Raw genomic sequence first — 18,738 nt, forward strand, 5'->3', positions numbered from 1 at the left:
TAACCCTTCAGTAAGAAGTAAATGTTACTTAATATAGAAGGACTGACATCTCAGTGGGCAGAAAGGCACTGCAGGTTGTTCAACAAACCACATGTGGTTGCCGAGGTCATGGTCCCACCTGGCCCCACTCATGGTGACTGTCACCCCAGCAGGCTACCCCAGACCCAGCCCTCGGGTGACAGACTACAGCTGGTTCATCGGGCTTGGTCATTTCTCCCATTCATGGCCACACTCAAACTAGGTGGATAACAAATTCTGCATGGACTAACCAAAAAACAGCAGAATTGCCCTTGTGACAAGTGCATCAGGTAGAAGATGCTAAAAATAACAGCATGCTTCACAGTCACAGCAGCACAACAGAGCGCTGCGTGTGCAGGCAAGCCCCAGGACCCACCTGAAGCTAAGCCTTGGACAAAACTTTCAGAGCATGTCCACCTTCCTGGAAGCAAACTTCTCCTTCCTAGACACAACATGAGCCATCTTCCGTCCCTCTGGTAACCACAGAAAAGTGGCTGCCTTGAAAAGCATTCAAAACAGACTATTTCTGCTAAAAACTATAATCTTATTTCCCAGGGGATACACTAAAGTCCTAAGCGGAAAGCCTGCCTACCATCTTGAGCTCAAAAAAAAGCCATACTCCGTAGCTGAAAATCGCCACCAGCCTGTGCTACTTGTGGTCCGTGCACAGCAACGCGTAACACGCACCAGCAGCCCTTTATCCTTTATTACTGAGTTCTGACCCCAAGGGTAGGTTCCATTTCTCGTCCCCTTTCTCTGCTGCAGAAGCAGCAGGTGTGGGAGGCTGCGGGGCAGGCGCTGCCTGCCTTTCCCTGCCATTTACCTCGGTGCAAGAGCAAAGCCAGCACCAGGGGAGCCCCCCTCCGTCAGGAACCACTCTTCTACACTGAACTGAAACAGCCTGGAGGCTTCGTGCATGGTATGCGGAGGATGAAATTAACCCTTACATTGACCTTAGCGGGAGCCACCGTTCACGCCGTGAGAAGCAGGCAAGACAACACAGAGGAGGATCAGCAGGCTTCACGTTTGGCAGTGTCTGCAATTGAAAGTGCATCTTAAAGTGTCTCTGAAGGGCACAACGGGGAAGGTCCTCAGAAGGAAGAGAAGTTTCCAGACGACAGCTACAAGGTGGAGGTGGTGGAAGAATGGCCACAGGCTTTTCAGAGCCAGTCTAGCTGGTTCTGCAACTTCTGAAGGGAAATCTTAGCAGTGCAAAACATCCTATACCTTTTCCTGTCCTCAAACATGCGGGAGCAATTTAGGGAACCCTCCTCTGATTCCCAGTAGGAGAAAGCAATCTAATCCAGGATTATTAATAGACGTTATTTGAACAGAGGTGGGTTGCTCCCTAAACCACCTTCCTGTTACTGTGTTGCATTAAAAATACACAGATAACATTGAAATCAGTAATTCCATGTCCTTGCAAACAGAATAAGGAGACAGTCACTTCATTAATATGCGATGGTGCATAGACCCAGCCCCAAGCTGACTGCCGGGGAGCTTAGAGGGTAGCAGATTCCTTGGAGGGACCAGCATCTGCAGCAAGGAAGGACTGATGGCAAGCGCCTTGCTGCAAGTGGCTTAGGGCATGCCTTGCTGCTTACAGAGATGCTCCCTGACCTCAGGTAAGCAAGTGGGAGATTTCTTCTTTAGATTTGATAAATCCTGACTTTAACTTTATACACATTTTTAAAGTGGAAGTGGGTAGCAAGGGTGAAAGCATTTCACATACAGCCAGTCCTTTTGAGAGGTGATGTTAAGCATGTAACACAACTCAGCGAAGCAGAGGAAGTGCACTGGCAGTAAATGAGCATGTCACAATGATTTGTCTCAGCTCGTGCAGAGGCAATTTTACATCATTTCAGTGACAGTGTATCAAGAACACGCAGGAATTCACTCTAGTGTCAGCATAACTTTTATTTATGTATTGCTGTCAATATGCACAGTAAATGAAGACCTGATGTAGCTACCTCCTGAGTACAATACTTCTGTAAAGTCTGTTATTGTGGCTTTTGATGGTAATAGATCAAAGGTGCAGCATTCACAAGCTACAGGGTGATTTTCCTAACTGCCTGAATTACAGATACGTTCCCTGGCCGTCCTTTTTTCTGTCCCTTCCAGCATCACATAATATAGACCTTGTAACTGGAAAATAGCCAGGAAATGATGCAAGGACAGTGTAAAGGGGAAAACCCGCTCTGTATTGCTCTCTCACAGCCCTTCAGCCCTGTAGGAGCCAGAATTCATTTGTGGCTTTCTAGCACAGAAGCACAAGTGGAAAAAGCAGGAAAGGATCTGGTATGCTAAGTAGACATGCAAATTCTCTTTTCCTGCTGCATCACCTGTCATCACAAAAATGTCAGCCTTCAGTGCTGGACCCTCTGATTGTATAAAATGTCCCATTGCCTGGCAGAGGAATACTGGTCAGTAACTGACATGAAATGGAAAGTACCGGCTGTGCATTCAATGCTTTTCCTCTGGTCACATCAGAATGATTCCCTCCAGGAGCATCACACCCTCCCAGTATGCTCCCTCCACCCAGCATCAACGCCTCTCCTCTTGGCTGGCAAGCCAGGGCTCCCTTCCCAGCCTCATCCCTGACTTCTCCCTAGAAACAGCACTGAATGGGTAGGGAATGACTTAGGCAGCCAGAAGCCAAAGCCTGAGGCTGGACAGTGTCACAGTCTGCATGGGACAGGTAAGCAGCTACGCCAGTGTCACTGGACATATGTAATACACAGCAGTGCTGATGAGGGGTTCAGCTCTGAAAGCCCCAGTAAATATGCACTTAAGACCCCCTGAGCCCTAACTGTACCTCTACTACTAACTTCATTCCTTTGTTTCCCAGTTTATACCACAGGGATAATAGCATCACTCAGTGTGCTTGTCCTGTGCTCTGTAAGCATGCGTAACTATTAGCCAGCTGCTTGCTTAAAATACGTGGGCCAGGCTGCAAGGTTTCCACAACAAAGTGATTCTTCTCCTGTAACGTATGAGACGACCACATGCAGGGCAACTCCTCCCCTACAGTAACCACCTGGTGAGTGCTTGGGAGAGGACAGAGGCCACCCAGGAGCCCACCTCTGAATAGGCTGTCCACAGCACCTCTCCCAACCCAGCCTTGACTTGCCAGAGGTCCCAGTTTCACCAAGACAGCCTGAATTGCAATTAAGAGGGCTGGTAGAGAGCAGTACAAAGCCTTGGATGCAGGCTATTCACTGTATCACATGCAGAGATGACTCTCCCCACCTCCACCGCCCTGACAGCTTGCTGCTGACAATGTTCAGTTCTCCTGGTGGCAGTGAGTTTTGTTGTTGGACACTCCTCACCCACCTGTCCTCCAGCTTGTTTTATGGAGCTAATGGATGAAGCCATCAGAGCCAAGTCGAAGGCTCCTCCACACTGAATCTGCCTGTAGATAACACCTTCTGCAGCACATAGCTCTGATCCTCCTTCTGGAAATGACACAGCCAGATATCTCAGTGCAAAAAACATACAAAGGTGGCCCCAGAACATTCTGCTTACAGTCAGCAAAATGCAACCCTCCCTCCAGCTTGCATCAATGATCCTGAGTTACCTATAAGCTCTTCTCTGCACATGATCCTCCCTGGAGCCAAATCCACAGCACTTTCAGGTTGCCTTCACATTGTATTGCTACCATTTGTTTGAAATGACGTAGCATGGAGAGGTTGCCCTGTATCTGATATTATTGCCGGTGCTGGGGAGGCTGGGGCTGCTGCAGTCTTCAGGAAATATGCCCCATCAAAGTGCTGGTTGACCGGGGGTGTGCAGCGAGCCATTTCCTAGATGGGATCAGGCAGAACAGGGTGAGCTGTGTCCAGCTGGGGAGGTCATGCTAGCTGGAACATAGACTGATAAAGGGCTTTCTCAGAAGCACTTCTGTTTGGCAGACAGACTGGACAGGAAAGGAAAGAAGAGGCACTTCCTAAACTATGGTCTGTGGTTCACTTTAACACTGACCATGGTACCTTGGCAAAACATGGCTTAACATAAGCAGCTGAAGCAAACAGATCTGGAGTGATCAGCAGAGAAGGTCTGCCAGGCTACAGGAAGCATTCAAATTAAAGCAAAGCCACTAACTGAGGGGATTGCCTACACGCAACTTTCCCCCACTTTCCCCATCAAAAGGCAAATCTCCCTTCCAACCCTAGCACCCGATGGCGTAAATTTTGCGGAGCTGAGATCAAGCAAGTTGAGATCAAAATCCCCCTCCCAACAAGAGTCACTTTTCATCTCCTGAAGCAGAATCCTTCTGCGACCTCATGATTTGATAGAGAGTTTCCCTGAAGTGCTGGTCCCGGCTCAGTCTTTTGGCTGCTTCTTTCAGCTCCTCAATGTTTTCAGCTTCTGCGTGCGAGAAGATGAAGGATTGGGACTGCTTCACTGAAACAAGAGCAGCATAGAAGGGTCAGCACTCTCCATCAGGAACACAACTGAAGACAAAGCATTGCGAGAGCAGATGAGCCATGCGATCAACACGACTAAGAGCCCAAAAAGGGTTGAGCTAACCATTGCACTCTAACAGCTTCACCTTACTGTTTTCAGAAGAGGAAAATGCTGAGAGCATGGAAACACCCTTTTCTTATTTACAGCTGCCTCTGATTTAGGGTTCTACATAAAACCTGATCTAACCTTGCAGGTAACCACTCTGAGCACTGGATTGGATTGGACAATGTCCAGGTGTCCCTTCCAACCCAAGTCAGTCTATGATTAACCATTTGGATGAAGACAGGCTTGGGCACGCTTTTTTAGGGGCCCAGGACCATCACAGCAGTTACCTTTCAATATACATGAAGAGACAGGCAGCCAGTATGCAGACTCAGTGCCTGCTCTCTGGGTAAGGAACCTCCAGGTTTCTCTGTAGCTCCATTCTACTAGTAGGGAATATGAAATATGAACCAGATTTGCAGACCCTACTGCTCTGTCAGCCCCACCTGCACATATCTGCTCCTGCAGGATACAGAGTAAGAAGCTGCCCAATACCTACAGTCATTCCATGAAGCACTGGCTCTCCGGCGGTGGAAGCGACAGCTCTTTATGCGACGAGTGGCAGCCTTGTGGATGTACACAGAGTTCTTCATGATCACGGGCATCTTGGCCTCCAGCTCAGCATTGCGGATGCACTCTTCAAAGAACTCTGAGAAGATGACACCGCTGTGAGCAGTGACGGGAGAGACACTTCAAGTGATGAACCAGTCACAAGGGACTGCACTCACTGATGGGCCGAGCCAGGTAATGATGCTCAACACCTCCCCAGATCTTCACAAACAACAGTCCACGAAGCTCCAGAATATTATCAGAATGAACAAGTTCAAAGTGACAAAAACCTCCAGTCCCCAACAAAGGCATACTTAGGAAAGAACTGCAACCATCCATTTCCCATCAATCATTCCCACAAGTGCTCAAGATTCAACTGCCAAGATAAAACTTCTCAATTCTCTTGTAACAGAGGGTCCTGAAGCTTTGCACATCTCACTTTCTTTGAAGGACTTCTAAAACCAGTCAAGTCTAACTGGGGAAAGGGAAGTGTTGGCAACACTGGCACAGGCACACACCCAGGCCATACACATGCTTAATAGCATAGCAAATATTAGCACATACATACGTACGTTACAGGCTCCACGCAGAGCCCCATGTCCAAACCCTGACAACGTTGTTCTGTCCCAATCTGCCTCACGAACTGCTTTTCCTGGCCCATTTCCACTCTTCTGGTCTAAGAGGTATTTATTCTGCCATTCCAGTCTTGCTGTCCTCCTGCCTGTTGCTGGTCCCTTGCTGCTCGCAGGGCTCACGTGTTAACGCACCCTAACTCTTACATGTAAGGGCAGGGCAGAGCTGCAGGAATCACTCGGAAGGGCTGAGGCAATCTGTGATTGGGACTGATGTTAAAGAAAACATGACTGGTCCCTCACTTTCTCTAGTGTTTTTAGTGTTTTGCTCATCTGTACATTTTTACTCTTTTGAAGAAAACTTCCCCCAAAATCTAAGGTAGGAAATGAGTGTCAAGAGACATTCAGTGCCAGAGGTTACTCACTTCTGCCCTGTGCAGGTGGCTCAGCTCTAGTTGAATGCTGAGCTCAACACATCTACTTCAGCTCTATTTTCTTACCATGGCTCTGAGCCATTGGCACAAAGTTCGGAATCATGCCCTTTTGTCTCAGTTTAGAAATCTAATGTAGAAACTATTGAATAATACCTATCTTATTTACACATTTTTATATATGCAAATTCTAAATATGTGTGTATATATATAAAACCATATACACGTATTTATGCTTACATAAATACATATTCTTAACAGTGTTCAGAATGCCACAGGACTTTTTGACTTTTCTATACTGGTCCAATACAACCACCTTTCACTGAAATGAAGCCGTATCTGCACAGATACAGCATCTTCATACCAGCTTCTCCTTGTTGAGGTGGGGGATATATATGATATATCCTATACTTGAGGATGGAAAGCAAACAAGACTTCACCCAATTGAAGCTGCTAATGTCAATTCCCAAACCTGACTCAAGTCAGGTGCTAGGGTAATGCCCCATTTTACAGGAAAAAAAAAAAAAAAAAAAGGCAAAGAAACAGGGATAATCTGTGAGGAACCCAAGTCTTACACCTGACCTGTGGACTTCAGTCACCTCAGCACTACAGTCCTGGGCTTATGCAGTGATTCGGCTCTGAGCAAGGATCCAAAGGATCATATTAAGGATCCTGCTGGGTCATCTACCAGCACATTGCTACAGCAGCCACGGTTCTCCTTAAACTGCTAACGTTCTTGGAACCAAGGCTGAGAAAAGATTATCTTGAGAGGAATCAGAGGACTCTTTATAACTCAGACCTACTCAGTCTTTACGGCTCTGACACAGCTTTCCTGTTTGACATTTTGGAATGCATTTTCTCATCTCTTCCCCTAGATTTGTCTTCCATCCAACAGGGAAGGCTGGGATAATTTTTCCCTCCTTTGAGGGCAAGATGCCAAGTGCCTACATAGCACATCTGGCTCCCCAAAAGGGAGGTGTGGTTGATGTACAAGGAGTTAGGAGTGCATGTTATGTGCAGCTTTACTAATTTGGGAACTTCTTTTTGTGTCTCAGAAGATGGGTAGAAATATTCCCTCTCAGAGCTTGCTCATCAGTAGAGAGGATGGATGACTGACTTACTTCTCAAGTTACTGACATCTGCTTTCATCTTCTCCTCTTTCTCCTTGTTGCAATCCAGATAATTTAAGCCTTGCTCCAAGCTCTGCAATGCTTCCTCAGCTTCTCTCAGTCTCTTCTCCAGATCCATGCGCACCTTCACCTCAGCCTGAGGAAGAGAATAAGCATTGCTGAAAACCAGCTTGCGTCTCAATAACCAACCTGCTAACTCACAAGGTCTGCGAGGGACCAACCAAGCAGATGAAAATAAAAAGACAACAGTAGAGAAAACAAATAGAAATATTCTAAGACAACAGAAGAGTTGTTTCTCTTATCTTCAGACAGAATCTGAAGTCCAGATTATTTTAGTAATTCTCCTTTACTCCAACTTTCATTTTCCTAGCTTCCCCCTCATTGTATGAACCATGCAGAATCAGAGATTGTATTTCAACACATGAATTTGTGCTTAAGCAAGTACTTGCAGCTGAGCAGAAACAGGAGGACATCTTTCCAGCTGAGAAGGCCTTGAGATAAAGGCAGTCAATTCCCACCAAAGGGGTGTACAGTATTTAGTTTCAGAAACAAATTACAAGAAAAGTTAGGAACAAAGGATAATATCAGTAGTAGTTCAGCAAATGAAAACAACTAATCCATCTTAGGTCAACTTAGCTTTAGTTTGGCCAAGTGGAAGCTTACAGGATAAGAAAATCTTGGAGGAAAAAGAAGAATTGAGGTTTTTTTTGGACAAAATATTTGTAGAAGGAGATTGAGTGTCAAACAGCCAACATAACCTTCACATGATTTAGATTTAAAAAGGTAATCTGTCCGATTACCTTCGTGTAGGTTAAGGTATCTTCCATTACTGGCATAATGAAGGAGGGCTGGTACCTCACTTGCATTCTTCTGCTTTTGAACCCAACTTCATGCAGAGGTTCCTGAAGATTTACAAATCTTAACATCAATTCTCTGTGCACAAGTGAGGAGGATTTCTGCTCAATTCTGCAATGTCCATATTTGCATTTCTTTGAAATAATCTTTATTCTTTCCTCTTTCTCTATTTTTTCTTTCCTTCTTCCAGTTTTAGATGATGCATTCACAATAGCAAATGAAATTACTTTTACTGAATGGGTTAATCAGACCTCAAAATGAGAAAATAAATAGTAGTGCTACATAGATACAACACAGCAACTTCACATGTTACCATGATACGAAGCACAACAAATGAAGATTTGCAACCACAAAATGAAAACAAAACCAAACCAGGTCTGCCACTTGATAGGGGATGAACTGAAAAGGAAAATGAAAGAACTCTGGGTCTGGGGACAGCCATATGTGACATACACAGGGGATACCTTGAGGTCTCTCTCCGTCTTCTGCTTCTCCGCAGTCAGCTCCGAGAGCGAGCTCTGCAGTGCTTGCGACTGCGAAGAGTAGAACTCCCGCTCCTCCTCCAGTGCTCGGGACCGCTCCTCATTCTCCTTCATCCTGGTGCACAGCACAACAAAGGAAGACGACCATTCCCACCACACATGCAGGAAGAAGGGGCTCAGTACCGTGACGGGGTACTCTTAAGTACCTGGCTGCCCCAGGCAGAGACGCTAACAGGAGCACTGTCTGGGTTTCACTTCAATAGCACAGGCGTTGCTGGAGAAAACCAGGTGGACAGTTCTTGAATGGAACATTCTCAACCCCCAGATGAGGTCCAAGAGGACCAAACACTTGTTATGGACAAGTCCATGAACACCAAATGGATTCACGTGCCTGTGTCCTGTTTGAAAGGATCAGGCCCAAGCAGCAGCAAGTAGTTCAGCTGCTCTGCCTCGCTCTGTCCTCTCTGAAGCATTTGTAACCTGAACTCTTGCCATGGGAAACAGACAAGCTTCCAGACTTGTGTTGGCGACCAAAAAGCAAGTCAGCAGATAGTATCATTTGGCACCACTAAGGCTGAGCAGGGCAGAAGCATCCTCCTCCCTTTACTGCACCCAAGAATAGAAATTATAAAGGATCTTGCCTCTCTGCAGGTCTCAGGATAAATAGGGGAACAGCATTAAAACGATCCTGATTTTAAGCCTGGAAATACTTAGTCATACCCTTTCTGGTTGCCTCCCACCTGCAAGGGAGAAAACTACCTCTTTTTCCACCACCCTCTTCACACTGGATAGCATCTTGTCCCACACCCCTGTCTCTGGCAACACCGTAAGAACCCCTACTCCCACTTCACCTCTTCTCTGCCAGGAGTTTCTCCCCCAGAAGTTGCTGCATCTTCTCTTCAATCTGTCGCAGGCTGCAGTGCAGTCCCCAGATGGGGCTTTGCTCCTTGCTAGGGCTGGTTGGAGGTGGGTGCTGGCTCTCATTTTCTTCCAGCATCTCCAACATTTGCTGCTTTTCCAGGGAGAGCTCCTTGAATAAGGGCAGAGATTGTGAGTAGCAGCTAAGTTTAACATTTCTGCTCCTGTTCCTGCCTGGCTCCTCCCTATTGAGTCCCTCCATCTTTACATCCATATGCCTCATTCAAATTAAAAACAAGAATAAGAAAATCTGGGTTTCATTTCATACCTGCCTCATGAAGAACAAGCCTCCACCATAGCCTTCACTATTCAAGGGGGCGAGAACCTTCAGGCTCCTTTGACATGACATACTGGTAAAGACCCAGCTCAGGGACTGGAGCCTTGTGCTTCCCTAGCGCATCACCAATGCTGGCAGCTTCCCCGCCTTCCCTCCTCACCTTGCTCCTCGGTGTGAACTAAAGGCATCCCCTCTGTGGTGCTTCTAACGGTGGGGCAACAGGACATATCATGCTGTTTTCCCATGAAGTGTTTGGTTCCGGTGTACAACTAGGGCACGAATGGTCCTTCCCTAGCTTTCCACTTTTTTTTTTTTTTCATACCCATAACTGCGGGCAAGGAGAAGAGCTTAAAGGAACATCAGCAACAGATTTTTGGACAAAGTTGCAGGATCTGACACGAACATTAAGGATGGCATTGAGGCTTCAAAAAGCCAGCTGTGTGGAAATTTCACAAACAATATATATTTAGAAAAGCCAGTTCCCACCAATCCACCAGAGTGATGCCAAGTAAGGAAAGGGTTTAATACATCAACACTCCATTTCTTAAATTCCCATGTGGTACATGATTCTCTGGGAACCATGGTCCCTCCTGTGAATAAGCAATTCCTCTCTGCTGTTCCAATTTCCACCAGCACTTAGGGAGTTGCAGTTACAAAAAAAACAAAACAAAACAAAACAAAACAAAACAAAACAAAACAAAAAAAACAACAACAACACCCCCCCCCCCCCCCCCCCCCCCAACAGAAAGCTATCACAGACTTATAGCCATGTTGGCTGGAAGGGACCCTCTGGTAGGCTCCAGTCCAGCCTCCTGCTGGTCTGTCAACACAGCAAGATATGGTCAGCTGTACCTGTGGCTTTCTACAGTCGAGTTGTGAAAACCTTCCAAGATAGAGGTTCCTCAGCCTCCCCCACTGCCTGCCTACCTGTCTGGTGAAAAGTCTCTCCCTAATGTTCAACCTGAGCTTCCCAAACTGCAAGTTACAGTTATCGTCCTACATCATATCACCTGGTGCTGCTGAGAAAAGTTTGGTTCTGTGTCACTTCTAGTCCTTTTCTGCAGGGGGTTTTGGCCTTCATATCAGCTACTGAATGAACCTGCTTATCCACACAGGACTTAACTCCGGCACTAGCGGATGTTCCACAAGACAGCATTGCTTCCAGCCCTGATGAGTTCTCATGGATCATTCCCAGCATGCTGTCTCTCAGAGGGGAGAAGTGGTCACTCACCTCTAGGGCTTTCTGTAAGGACTGTGTCAGGCTTCGCAACTCTTTCTTTTCTTCCTCCACTCCTTTAAGGGAGCGGGCTGTGAGCTCTAGCTCCCTGAAGAAGCAAAAAGGGTGATAGCTGTTGCAGGGGAACACTACCCCCACCCCCCCAGACCGCGCTCAGTCTGCACAGGCTGTGGATCTCTCAGCACAGGACCAGGTGGTTGTTATGGGCAGCCCTGCGCAGTCAAGAGCCTGTCAGGAAGCATCGTGCCTTGAACCCACTACGGACATCCAGGAGCTTCACTGTGCCTCCCGATCATCAAACCAAAACCAGCTGTTAGTGTGCTTCTCTAACAAGGGCAGGGCCACAGCTGCAACTGGAAGAGCTCAGGCAGGACAGTCATATCTAAGCAGATGTAGGTCTATGAAAACAAAAATGGTCCCCTTTCTAAATACATTTGCTGTTCATGTTTTGTATAGCGTAACGCTTAAAATGACAAAATTAGTCTTGGTGAGGCACCTTCATCATCCACCCAGTGTCATTCAGCTGATGGTGGAAAAGCAGATTCAGATGTCTAGAGCCCACATGGCTAGTCAGTCAATCAAACTGATTGCCTCTCTGAAATCCTCTAGAACCTGCCCATTGCCATGCTATCCTGGCTAATCTGGGGTTTGCTTATGTCCCAGCCCTTTGACAATTAGGTCGCTGGACCTCTGAATGCAAAATGAAACTAAGCTGTATTCTATTGGTCACACAAGTGATAGCAAATGCAGGTAAACAGATCTCAACCATTCATAGTTTTGTCAATATAGCATTTATCTCCTTCCTGCACACACAAAAGAGGTGAATTTCATTAACTGTTTTGCTTCACCACCGCAGCAGCACTTCTGCCCGGTGTGGGAGTTCATGCCCTTTTCCTGCCCTGTGCAGTTTGCCGCCTTACCGTCTGATCTGCTCCTGCTCCTGCCGCAGCTCCTGTACCACCTCTTCAAACCGGTGCTTCTCTGCTTCCAGAACCTGGTTCAGACGCTCAAGTTCCTGGACCAAAAGAGAAGACAGGAATGTATTCTGCTGGCACACTTACAGTTAGGAGAGGCTTCCCTGTTAACAATGCCTGGGACTTTTAACCTGAGCTATGTAACACAGGTGTGTCTGATTCCACCACACGTTTGTCCAGGGGCAATTAGAAGGGACTGGAGGTTGGTTGAGGATTTCCAGACATCCAGAAGTCCCAGCCAGGTTACCAGGCACCTGGAAATCCCAGACATGCTTCCTGCACAGATCAGCTCTGCTGCGCATATACAGAAGGACCAAAGCTCCCTGGGAATGCTGGACCCAACATACACATACCATTTCCAGGCACCCACACGTGCAGGTCCAGAAAGCCCAGACAGGAATGTGACAGCCCCAGCACTTCAGTGCCTGAAGTGCAATATTTCCACTAGCTCAGCCTTGCTTCTCATTCCCACTGGGACAGGAAAACATGAATTGTGTACTTACAGCTTCACACAGTTTAATCAGCCTGTCGCTGTCTTTGAGCTAATAAAGCCATGCTTAAAGAGCACTGAATACCACAAGCTATCCTCAAGCAGTGAAATGGTCTCTTCCCTTAGACTGGAGGAAGCAGCTGTACTGAAACCTACTGCAGATGGAGGGAGACAGGGACACAGTACAGCGAGGGTCCTGCTCCCAGTCAGATGCCCTTGCAACCTTAGCGGCTGGGCAGAACTGCTGCAGGCCCAGGCAGGTCACAAAACAGCACTGATGTCAGGTAAATTCCTAAGAAGACTCTTGCTCCGGGGTGCAGATACACGGTTCGAGCTGCTTTCCTAACATATTGCTCTGAAGCCTTCAGGCTCACAGCAGGTCAGACCGCCACAGCTCAGTGACCTATATATTAATTTCTTCATTAGTTCCAAACTCCTTCAAACTAACCTGGCCCCATCTGCTCTTTGTGGGCAATGGAGATACCATGAGTGGCTTTGTAAGAGCAGAGATTTGTTCCAGGGTCTTTAGACAAAGGCATTTCCCTCCCTATGGCTGTGGGTTGTGCTGCAGGCTACCTCACCCAAAAGGAATGTCTCCCTGCAAAGGTAGAAGTAGCTTAGCCCTAAAGGAGTGGCCAAGCCACCTTTGGACTTCAGCTCTGCAGAAATGTATGCAGGGAAGACATAGGCCAGAGGAGCCTAGGCCAGCACTGCTGCCTTTTGCTAGGGACAGGTGACAGTCATTTTGGATTAACTGGAAAAGAGGCAGTTTGCAAGATTGCAATGTGGTGGTCTGCATCCATGCAGGCCTTCCTACCGTGCAACAGGACAACCCATTTACAAAGCTATCTTGCAGTAACTTTATGATGGTGCTATATAAAACGTTACAGATTTGGTGTAAATATGAGAATGAGCTACTTTTATTATATTAAGCAAATATAAGTTAGGAATAGTTGGAAAACAATAATAAACTTGATAAATTAAGGTATAATAGTCACATCTAAGGGAGTGCTCTCTTGCGTTTTTCCTAGTGCAATGTTTATTATTCTCCCCACCTCTGGTGTGCCCAAAGAACCAACCGTGTTGTTTTTTTCTGCTCCTTGTTTCTCACAACAGTATCTGAAAATGTCAGGTCTGTTTATTTGCTTTCTAACTGTGGAGACAGACAAGTTGATTGTCACAGTCTTCTTGAATCTGCCAAGTAACAAGTGTATAGTTCAACCCAGTGAATATGAATTTAACGTGATCTTCCTCCCTGGTCCTCCTGGAGACATAATCACAAGCACACTGAGTGGCAAATGCCCAGGAAAGGAAGCAGGGATACACCTCCAGGAGCCATCCCATGGCATGGCTTTCATTCCTCTCTTCATCCACAGGGCCCAGAGGTTGGCTGGAGACTCTTTCAGCTCCACAGCCTCCCTCCCTGAACCCTGACATGCCTTCAAACCAACAATTTCCAACCTTCCAGTCCTACCTCAGGGAAGTTGAAAGAAACTGGCCGGTGATGAACACTCACCTCTTTTTGCTCCCTCTGCAGACAGAGCTCTTCTGTTTCTTCCATTAGCTTATCTGCAAACACACACACGTACACAAAGGCCAAATGTAGAGAAAAGCAATTTATATCCTGGGGATATTTATGAGCATGAAACACCGACCGTTTGAAGCTTGAAAATGCAGCATTCCATGTTGCTCTGTGTGTATCTGTCTGGGAGGCTCCAAAGGCTGAGATGACACTAATGGGATGTTCTGTAATTTCCCTCCTGCCAAATAACTTAACAAATGAAACAACCATATTGCTGTGTGCTCCTTCTAAGGTATCCTTTCAATGTTCTTAAAGAGCATTAGCAAACTAACCTTCACAATCTTCTAGTTGCTGAGTCAGAAAAATTATCTCTGCTTGAGGAAGCAAAAGCACAAAAAGGCTAAGTGGGTGCACAGGGTCACACACTGCTCCATCCTTACCCACCCAGTACACCCCCCTGTCCCTCGTTCCCCTGGGCACCTCTGCCAGCTCCCTGTTGTCACCTTGGGATGTCCCAGCCAAGCCCAGAAGCCAATCCCCTAACTTAGCCACAAAACTTCTAGCTGTTAGTTCCCCTCAACATCTGTTACTCTTGTCTACCGAGGACACACACCCACCAGAGACTCTGCTCTGATCCTTCCACAGTGACCTGGTGCACCTACGTCGTGCTACACTCTAACCTTGAACAGAGGCTCTGCCTTAGGCAGCTCTTAAGTCGTACTTACAGGAAACCAGACAGAAACACATTCCTCACAGTTAAGCCTAGGGTTTAGTTCTCAGCTCTGTCACCCATGTGAGCAGGGGCAGATTCACTATAGCACTTTATGATTAAGTCTTCAGGAGAGGAGGATGCTACCAGTTCCCTTTGTACTGGGGACCTGAAGAGATTACTACTGCTGGCAGAATTACTACTACTAGGAGGAATGCAGACCTCTACCTCCTGCCCAGAGCAGGGCTCCTGGTGCCAGAGCAATACTCTTATATTAACAAAACTCTGCTGACCACCACTATTGTCTTTCCTTCCCACTCTTGTCCTCTTTCTCCTTGCCAGGACCCAGCACAACTGCACTGCAATTACACAGAGGCTCTCCCACCTTCCCTCTTCTGCCCCTCCTGGGGGGCCAAGCCCTGGGCTTGACAGGCTTCTGCAAAGTCCCTGCCTGAGAGAGAAACCTGGATCCCATCTGGGTGTGGGGCAGGTGGAAGGTAACTCTGGGGGGTTTCAGGGAATCCCTCAGAGTAGTGTTTGCTTCCTCCAGAGAGCCTTGACCTGCTGCCAGCAGCAGTGCCTGACCTCAAAGCTTAACTACAGGATGGACACAGATCATTGAAGGTAAAGCTAATGAGGCAGAAGCCTCAGCAGCTATATAGGAATAAATAGACAATTGATGTCAAACAAAAGTAACCAGCTGTAACAATTGACCAGCTCTGAATGTTCTTGTCACGGAACAAAGAACCCAATGAAATACATATTTTATATTCCAAATTGTTGGAGAATGGCTCAGAGACAAGGGTCCTGAGTCCACCGAGCAATTGTACGATCAGAGCCTGCTCTAGCTGCTGATGCTGGGCCTCACAAGGGTTTGCCTGCAGCTGCTCGCAGCTGCTGATACATGAGGAACGTCAAGGATGCTTCGGCCTTGTGTACCGTGGTGTGTCAAAAACAGGTTGAGAGGAATTCGGAATAGTGGTCTGAGAAACCTAATGTTATGGCAACGGTGGTCTGAGAAACATTGTGTTATGGTACTGTTGTGTATCGAAAACAAGTCAAGAGGAATTAGAAATAGTAGCATGAGAAACTTAGTGTTATGAGAAGCTTGTGCTGTAAGCTAACTGCAAGTAGGTGGACCGTATGAACATGACCTTTAGAGCTTAAGCCAATCAGCTAGTGACTAGTAGGCATAATAATTAGCGTTGTCTGTATAAATATATGCACCCAGACCAATAAAGATTGATTGATGCTCTATCTTTCACACTGAACCTGTCTCGGCGTGTCGTTCATCCGCGGCTCCGCACCAAATAACCCGTTTGCCACAGAATGCGTATTCTTCTATTCCTCCATCACCTTGTCTTTTATTGTACTGTGGCCTTCTTTAGTCTCTTAGGCTCTTTAGTCCGCGCTGGTGGTTGCAAAATAATGTTTCAACAAAACTTTCCTGCTTCTGATTTTCCTCCTGTCTCTCCAGGTCCTCCTCTCAGCACTCCTTGCCATCCCTTTGTCAGGCATGGAAGCGCTCCTCCCTCCTGCCTCACATATGAGCCCATTCATCAGCTCACGTGTGTGAATGGCACTTAGATGGCCAGAATGAACATGCCTTGATACTTGAATTATGATCCCTGTTACATGTGAGACTATATACTGAGACTACCCCTGATCGCCATGGATGCAGAAATGCAAAAGGCTCTTCAAGATTCCTCCAGATGATTAAAAGCAGATACCACAAGCCCCTGCTCAAGGCATCACCAACCTGAAGCACCCAAAGCTGCTCCTAGCGTCTTTAAAGCAGGTGATTGTCCAGACAAGTCACTGGGCTCACAGATGTGACCAGCAGCGCCCAGGGCAGAAGGGCTCTCACGCTTTGGGGAATGCTCTAATTTAGGAGGTTAAAAAGGCTCCTCTCCTTTGGCTCTTGCTATAGCAATGTGGGGAAGAAACCACTGGGCCTCCCAAGGCAGCCAAGAGTACCCAAAGTACTGCCATCCAGAGGCTGGTTTCTGAGTAGGGGATTGAACTAGATAACCTCCAGAAGTCTCTTCCAACCCAAATCATTCTATGTTCATCTAAAGTAACTGCTTTCTCTCCATTGCCCGCGGAGAGAGCAATGACAAATTAGCCACTGCCACTAGGCCCTTGAAACAAGCCCATGTAAATGCTCCCACTTCCAATATGAACAGTGTAAGTAAATGCAAAGACCAAGTAGAGTAAGACCAAAAACAAACCAAAAACCATCTAGAGGAGGAAAACTCATGCATGAAAAGCTGCAATCAGCCTCAGAAATACCAGTCCTGTGTGACTGAAGGAGACAAAGGTATTGACTGTTTGCCTGGTGAGTAGTTGAAATCAGCACATCCAAACTTCTCAGGGGCAGCAAACATTCGTACAGCCCGGCCGTCAGGAGCTGCAGGACTGCAGCATGCTAACCAAAGCACGATCTTCCTTTCACACTCCACACAGCTGTCCAGATCCTACCTTAACATTTTCATGTTTTGACTCTCTTCAAAACCTGAATTTCAGCTGTGCACCACTCAAAAGCTTCATCCAGTAAAAGTCAGCAGTAAAAACCTGTAGCTGCTTGGCTTGACCACAGTGACAACTCCAGAAAAGCAAAATGGCTCTTTTGGGGTTTATGGCTTTTGGAAGTAAAAGTTTCCCACCTAAATACTCCTGTCTCTCCTTGGCCAGCTGCAGTCCTTGGGCTTCCAGGCTCTCGATCATGGCTTCTCCCAGCTGGGCATTCTTCCAGGTTCTAGGGAGAGCAGACACAAAGCAGACAATGTAAGAGAGCTAAGTGTCCCACAGAGCAAGGCAGGGGACTCAGCAATCCACCATGGAATTCAAACACACAGACTCATCAGTTGGGACAGTGATTCTCTAAATTTTTCTCTGCAAATGAATTGGAGAAATTTCCATGACGTTCAGTATTTTTTTTTTTATTTATTGTTTTTTAACACAGGAGCTCCACATCAACAGCACACAGTCATTCAAATTTTTTTTCCAGTGTTTTGGAGATTTCTCACTAAGCCTTAAGGGCTCTCCAGACCAACCCAGCACATGCACAACCTCCAACTGCAACAGGATGTACCTGGAACCCATTAAACGGATCCTGACAGACTTTAGAACCAGATTTTAGCTTTTAACTCAACTAACTTCTCATTTGTCAGTGACACTGTCTTCTGCAGCCTTTCCAATATTTTGCTGCTATAGTCACACTTCCCCTTCAAACATTAACCATTTATTGACTCCTTCCCACAGCCTTCTATCTTCAGCCTTTTGGGGATCCATCACCCATCCCAGAAGAAATCATCCATCTGCTGCTAAACTTGTAAGGATTTGGTGTCCGGCCCTACGCTGTGAGTTAAGTGCCTCTCCCTGTAAAAACGGTGAAGAGCCAGAGATAAAGGCCAGTCAAGATGCTGGCAAGTAGGGAGAGTTAAAGGAAGCAGGCATATTCAAAGAGTACTTTGTGTTATTGTAGGACCATTGGCCAGAGAATCTCAAGGTCTCTTGAACACATTTTGTAACTAAAATGCAAAAAAGGCCTGTGGAGCAGATGCCCGTTACTGATTGAGTTGATGGGCAGGGTAGGCTTTAATATAGATATTAAATACCAAGGACAAGGACACACAAATCAAAACCAACCAGAAATGGAGTTTGTTGCTCACTTCTATTCATGTTCCATTAGAAAAAAAAACTATACACATAAAATGCCTATGTAAAAACTCATCCCAATCTATTTATATAGATGCATATACAGGAACAGCTATTGCTGCCCGGAAATTCTACCATCTTTGTTAAATCCTAAGGGACCTTATTAATATTAAATACCTGTAAGCCTTCCTGTGCCAGGCCTCTTTGTGAGCCATTTACGATTGTAGCTTTTTGGAAACCGTTAACTTGGTAACATCTTATAAAACAGTTTCAAGGCAACCTGTACTTTGTCTCTTACAAAAGCCAGACAAATACATTAAGCACACATCACCCCAGGGACGAGGCAGCTCATAGCTTCAGCAGCTCAAGCACTGCCTTGTGCTCTTTGCAGACAACTGGGTTTCT

At 46.5% G+C, this 18,738-nt stretch overlaps 1 protein-coding gene across 3 annotated transcripts in view; it reads right to left on the reverse strand.

The window, feature by feature from the left end:
• Positions 1–1,920: 1,920 nt before the first annotated feature.
• Positions 1,921–18,738, reverse strand: part of PLEKHD1 (pleckstrin homology and coiled-coil domain containing D1) — a 31,567-nt gene continuing 14,749 nt past the window's right edge. For 2 of the 3 annotated variants that reach the window (XM_032984783.2, XM_032984781.2), the window contains exons 5-13: positions 17,340–17,431; positions 13,959–14,011; positions 11,899–11,993; positions 10,973–11,066; positions 9,398–9,576; positions 8,529–8,661; positions 7,201–7,345; positions 5,027–5,176; positions 1,921–4,422 (exon numbers count right to left, since the gene is read on the reverse strand). In XM_032984783.2, coding sequence (XP_032840674.2) covers positions 4,262–4,422; positions 5,027–5,176; positions 7,201–7,345; positions 8,529–8,661; positions 9,398–9,576; positions 10,973–11,066; positions 11,899–11,993; positions 13,959–14,011; positions 17,340–17,431 — 1,102 coding nt within the window. In that variant the 3' untranslated portion in view covers positions 1,921–4,261. The remainder of the gene's footprint in view (positions 4,423–5,026; positions 5,177–7,200; positions 7,346–8,528; positions 8,662–9,397; positions 9,577–10,972; positions 11,067–11,898; positions 11,994–13,958; positions 14,012–17,339; positions 17,432–18,738) is intronic. The other variant, XR_004405969.2, reaches the window with a different exon arrangement.

This window comes from Tyto alba, unplaced genomic scaffold (genome assembly GCF_018691265.1).
Source record: "Tyto alba isolate M040663 unplaced genomic scaffold, T.alba_DEE_v4.0 Super-Scaffold_18, whole genome shotgun sequence".
Lineage (NCBI taxonomy): Eukaryota > Metazoa > Chordata > Aves > Strigiformes > Tytonidae > Tyto > Tyto alba.